The 6,134-nt window shown below is 43.5% G+C and overlaps 1 protein-coding gene across 1 annotated transcript; it reads left to right on the forward strand.

Annotated features, from left to right (window-relative positions):
- Window positions 1–1,167: 1,167 nt before the first annotated feature.
- LOC134640093 (peroxisomal membrane protein PEX13-like) lies at window positions 1,168–2,890 on the forward strand. The gene is made up of 3 exons (XM_063491685.1): window positions 1,168–1,367; window positions 1,757–1,879; window positions 2,048–2,890. Exons 1-3 carry the CDS (start codon window positions 1,208–1,210, stop codon window positions 2,167–2,169), a joined length of 405 nt encoding a protein of 134 aa, XP_063347755.1. The 5' UTR covers window positions 1,168–1,207; the 3' UTR covers window positions 2,170–2,890.
- The last annotated feature ends 3,244 nt before the right edge of the window (window positions 2,891–6,134 follow it).

A 6,134-nucleotide genomic window follows, 5' to 3' on the forward strand; every position in this document is an offset into this window, starting at 1 on the left:
GTCTGCCCTGGGGCCTCTTTCTCCTTTTCTCATCAGCCTCTCTTCAACGTGAAGGAATAGCAGTTCTACTCTGAGCCCCTTTTGAGTAGCTGAACTCCTCAGCCTGTCTTTAAGGGAGAGGCAACACCCTTAGAGAAAGCTCATTTTTTTTCATCTGTCAGTCCTCTGCTCAGCTGTCCCCAAACTCCTAAACGAGACCCAGAGAAGATTAAACTCCTCCGCTTGATGCTGCAAGTCATTGTTTTTTCTTGTCTTTTTCTCAACATTTTCCGATAATTCTAAAAATATATGTACAACAGTTTGTTTGTACAGTCAGCATTTGTATATATACAGCAGTATTCTCAAACAAGCAATAGTGAACGCACCTGTGTGAGGCAAATTCCACAATCACAGTTCAATCAGTCCCCCCACCCTGACACTTTTTTCCGCTTTAAGTGAGGAAATGGAATTAAATCTGGACACATCTTTATCTTTTTTGGACATATCAACATATCTTTTTACGGTTAAGAGAATATGGTCATCAGATTGGAGAAACTGAACAATCAGAGCTGTGATAATGATATTTAAGGTGTGTTGACTGGTTCATAATGTCAGCTCATGTCAGAAAACATCCCATGCTAAAAGTTGCCACTAGCTGCTGGTTGATGGTGAATTTATTGTGTATTTTCCACAGTCTGTACAGATGAAGAGTAGCAGAGCTGGAGATGAGGCAGGAGGAAGTGTTGACTCAATTCAATTTCAGTTTATTTATATAGCGTTAATCACAACAACAGTCACCTCAAGACACTTTATACTGCAAGGTGGAGGCCCTATTGTAATACAGAGAAAACTAAATGATCAAAAAAAAACCTTTTGAGTGAGCACTTGGTGACTGTGGGAAGGAAAAACACCATTTTAACTGGAAGAAACTTCCAGCAGAACCAGGTATAGGGAGGGGCAGCCTCTGAGGACTGGTTGGGGTTGAGGGGAGGGAGAAAGGACAAAGGACACGCTGTGGAAGAGAGCCACTCTATGAGCTGTTCATTCAGTTTGTGGTTTAGCTTGACTCCATGACGTTTCGAACTAATGCTTTGCTCAATTAATGTTGCAATGAATTATGGGTGGATTTTACTGATATTCTATCTTTATGTTGTCACCAAACAGATCTACAGATTTGGGATAAGCTACAGGCTCCTCCACCCCTGCTGGCTCTTCTGTCCTGCCCAGGATGGCGCCCCCGGTGCCCCCTCGTCAGGTCCAGCAGTCCTACCGTCCATCCAACAGCTCCTTCTCCCCTCTTACAGCCTCTATGGGAGCTCCATCTGTGGTGGCTACAGCCTGGGAGGATACAGACACACACCTCACCTTGAAGACGTCCCCCCCAGCAGGTTTGTGCAGCAGGTGGAAGAGATGGAACAGCAAGCACTTACATATTCACATGAGTACATTTTGTTGTTTTGAGAGGTGTACTCAACACAGGACAGTGGCTGCAGGTGCTAATTGTTTTGAGTTAAAGTAATTAAGGCTGCTGTTGTAAAGTTTGATAATAGAATCTGAACCTGGTAATGTTCAGGGCTGCAGTACACGTGTAAAGATGAGTCTGCTTGTATGACATCATATGTGCCTTTGTGTAACTCTGTGGCAAATAAATTGGGTACCATAGCTCCATATGCCATTAGTTACTTTACAAGTGTAAGGAAAAGCAGAAGGACTTGTTTTTGGTTAAGACCAGTTAAAATTATGAATGTCTTTCATTCAGTTTCCTTGCTTGGTTTAGACACTAACTGGGCGAGCGAGGAGGACGACCACGTGGTGGCCAGAGGAGAATATGACTTGACAGCTGCTTCTCAGGAGGAGCTTTCTATGCGAGCTGGAGAGATGCTCAACCTCGCTCCTAAAGGTGATGAGCTTTTTACTGGCTGCGGGACATTTGATTCTGAGTGCTTTGACCCAAAACCTTCTATTTTTGTTTTCCTTATCTTACAACTAACAGATGAGGGCTCTTCTTTTGTGTGAGCGTGCCCCATGTTTACATCTATCACAGTGTTTTCCTCTCCCTCGTGTTTAGAGCTACAGCCCCGTGTGCGTGGCTGGCTCCTGGCCAGTGTGGACGGTGAGACCACATGCTCGTCCCAGCCAACTACGTTAAGATCCTCAGCAAGAGAAGAGACCGCCGGGCCACAGATATGAGAGGCTCGCTCAGGCCCAGCAGGCAAACACGCAGGCACCCCAAACAACCTCGTCTGCACAAATACCCTAATCTGTGCCTCTCCTGCAGCCCATAAACGTACAGCATCTACCCACATCATGTACAGTACTTGAATGATCCATCTCGTCTTTCAGCTCAGTCTCGTCAGATTCATTAGGCTCAGCTGTGTCCCCCTCCTGTGTGCAGTTTCCTCGTTTCCCTCTGTGTGTATTTATAGTAGTGATGGCCAAACAAAGCTTTCTGAAGCATTGAAGCTTGTGTTGAAAAACGATTCATTACTGGAAGCTTTTTAACACAGTCCTCTCTGGTGACATCTGGTGGTCAGAAATATGAAGAGCAGCTTGAATCTACAAAAAAACTGAACTGCGTCATTATGATTGCCCACTCTACACAGTGGAATTCACAATTCACAATTGGACATCACTGATCACGTGACTGTGGCCAAACGAATCAAGCATCGACAGAGTGCTTCTGAAGCGGTGTGTTGGTGTTTTTTGACACACGCGCCGGAGCGTCAGCTTCAAGCGGGCCCTCACTAATTTATAGCATTTGTCCTCTTGTGTGTGTTACTGGTCCGTCTGTGCTCCTCCATGCTGTTTTTCCTGCTTGTCATCCTTCGTGTTTTAACTCCATTCCCTCGTGTCCAGGTTTGTTATTTGGTTCTCAGCTTTCCCAGTTTAGGTTTTCTTAGTTTTGTTTCTCGCCTCCCTCGCCTTTTTTTGTATGTCACTCTCCATGAATAAAGCTCTCACATCAGCAGTGCCTGCATCTTGGGTCCTCCATTCATATCTCAACACGCAAACCCTGACATTTATGGTGTAGTTACATACTACTAGGAAGTGCTGACAAAATATGAAATTATGATGCTATTTATATAGAGGCACAATACCAACACAGAACAGCGGGGACACAGAACCAAAACCTAAGAACTAACAAAGACACATCAAGAAATCAAAGATTAATAAAACAAAACAGAAAACACTGGGCCATCGACCCAGGACCGTGACATTCAGTTTCTCAAGGAATAATCAAAGCAAACATTTTGTTCTTTTTATGAATAAGAGATTTCCTTTTTTGGGTTACATGATGGTGTAAGTTCCAGCACAGCTCATTTAGTTTGCAGAAGTGCTCCGAGGCCCCTATGAAACACATAATTGAAAGAATCTAATAAATTAGAGGGTGCAGTAGCTGTAGTATGACTTTTTGTCCTCATGCTGCATGACGACTTTACTTTTTTTTGTTTTTTTGGTGGGAGGAAGTTGACATCTCAGTCCATTGTGACGTGCAGATCTTTGACTGGCTTATGAACTCCCTCAGGAGGAACTCTGCAGGAGAGGGAAACAAGGACAAACAAACCCGGCTTGGTAAAAAGGAACAAGAACAGAAAAAAATCAACATTATTACACATCCCTGATCTGTCATTTACACCACCTGTGGCGCTTGATTTATTGGTCACTAAACGTGGTGTGTGTTTGGTGCGTCACTGGCTGCGTGTTCTGTGTTATTTGTCGGTGGTGGGGTTTGGGCATTGATATTTGAAATCACAGCAGAGAGACTGGATGTGATGTCAGAACCCTCTAAATCTTGTAATTTACAGATATTTAATTCCAAATGATTTGACTGCATCGTTGTGTCTTTGAGTTATGACCCAAACTCTCTATCAACTTTGTGAATAAATTCACGTCCCCCTGTGACTCATAATTACACCACAGTTCAGATGGCATGAATGAGTCATGAGGTCACACCAACAGTGACAACATCAGCAGTGACATCACTAAAGTTGCCAGGTGAGTCCATAAATAGAACCCGTGACGTGGAGCAGGTACCGCCGTTTTGGACAATGCCACGACGCAGGTATAGACGCAAACACGCGAGGTCTTCTCGCCCCGTTCGCAGACGCAGGAGACCCCACAAGGCCTCCGGTGTCCGCAGACGTGGGAGAAGATACCGTCGCAGACATTAGACAATCTCAATAAACATGTAGGATGAACATCAAAACTGTGGTCCAATCAAGTTTTTTTTAGATAAGATATGTTGTTGTTTTGTGTGTGTTTGTTATCAATGTTGTGAAAAAAGTTAAGCTTAGTAAGCCATGAAGCACTGATTACTCGTAGGAAAAGCACCAATAGGAGACAGAACAGGCCGCATACTAATTAGAAGGTGTTATTATTCAGTCTGTACATCGAATAGAAGGCACTAACCACAAGGTGATCTTCAATGCATCTCTGTGTGAATTCGAACGGCGCGAGAAGACCCCCACTAACTGCATGTCTTTAGACTGTGGGAGGAAGCTGGAGAGAACATGCAAACTCCACACAAAGACCCCGGCCTGATGAGGTTAGGGTCCTGAGTTCGATACCCTAAACTGAACGCAGGACAGAGGAAGGGATGGGTGATGTTCATGTGTGCCCAGGTGTATGATGTGGCTCTTTGTCTGTGACTGGTTGGCTGCCCCAGCCCTGGCCCTTCATGTATTTCAGTAAAGTCTTTTTCTCCCGTCTCCTCCTCTTGTTTACATGTTTTGTAAACATGTTTTGTGACCCATTCCTTCTGTCACGTGTGTTTCCCCCCCCCAGCCTTCATGTTCTATTTATGCTTAGTTATGTCCATGTCTCATCTCCAGTCCCCTTTTCCCTCTGTATGTATTCACAGTGTACGTGTTCCTCGTCGGTTCGTCATGTTCAGTCATGTTAAGTCTGCGTGTCTTATTCCTAGCACGGGGCGCCCACAGAAACGCAAAGCAGGAGATGAAGCATAGCTGATTATGTTTCCAAACCAACTTCATTGTAAGCCAAAGACTAGAAAATATGGTGAAGCATATCTTCCCTTTGGCTTCACCTGCACAAGTGCCAAGGTAGGTCTCCCCTGCAGAATTGGTTTTCCCTTTGTCGGGAGCAGCGCTGGGCTCTCCAAATCACGGACAAACAGTATCCCACATTTTTGATTTTTAGTTCACAAACACTTGTTGTAATGACTAACTACTCCTGACATTTTGGAGATGTTAGCTCTTTATACAGTAAAGTTACAGCGGGATAAAAATAATATCAGGCTGATCCTGCCACGATTTGTTCCCCTGGTTCAAATCACAGACAAACAGTATCCCACAGCTGTTTATGTTTTTAAACCCATTTTGCACAGAGAGGCATTTTTTGAAAAATGTATTGATCGCAATGTTGAATATTATTACACAGGAAAAAAAACAACTACATGTAAAATAATCACACCGTGACACCTCTGCCTTTGTAAATGGAGGGACAGTAACTGCGTGTAAAAACTGCAGATAGTCAGATTAACAGTATTTCGTCTCTATCTGCCATTCTGCAATTCATCTCATGTAAACAATAACATGGCGCACAGCGTGACGTGAAAAAAGGCACATACCTTTGACGTTGCGTGACGAACTCTGTATTCCTCGTCCACACGTAAACGCAAAAAAGGAGTTTTAAAAAATCTCTGTTTTCGGTGATTCGAAACGCTGTTTACGTGTGGACGTAGCATAAAAGAGTTAATAGTTTATTTTATTACTGCCTGTAATTTATTGCAGATTACATTTTTCTTGTAAAACAAAGGGGGGCCCAGGAAAAAAAGTTTGGGAACCACTGCCCTAGAGGAACTTCAGAATCATCCCTGGCTCAAATGACTTATTGATGCCAAACAAAACAGGGTCACAGAGCAGAAGCTCTAACAGAGCCTGAGTCAGCCTGAGTTATGAATACAGTTGTGGTCTAATGTTTTGTCAGTGGTACAAAGTTTGCTTTTGTGCACTTTGCCACTTCAGTTTGTATTTAGAGCCACAACTGTATACACAACAGACCGAACATGCTCAGCTTTGCCAAAGCTTGCAGGAATTGGAGTTTAATTTGATCAATGAATTATTTCCGAATCAACAAAAAAATGGGCAAATGTAAAGAAATGTATCAATCAGGGAATTAGTAGCAACATTAAC

The sequence above is a fragment of the Pelmatolapia mariae genome, linkage group LG13 (assembly GCF_036321145.2).
Source record: "Pelmatolapia mariae isolate MD_Pm_ZW linkage group LG13, Pm_UMD_F_2, whole genome shotgun sequence".
NCBI classification, from domain to species: Eukaryota; Metazoa; Chordata; class Actinopteri; order Cichliformes; family Cichlidae; genus Pelmatolapia; species Pelmatolapia mariae.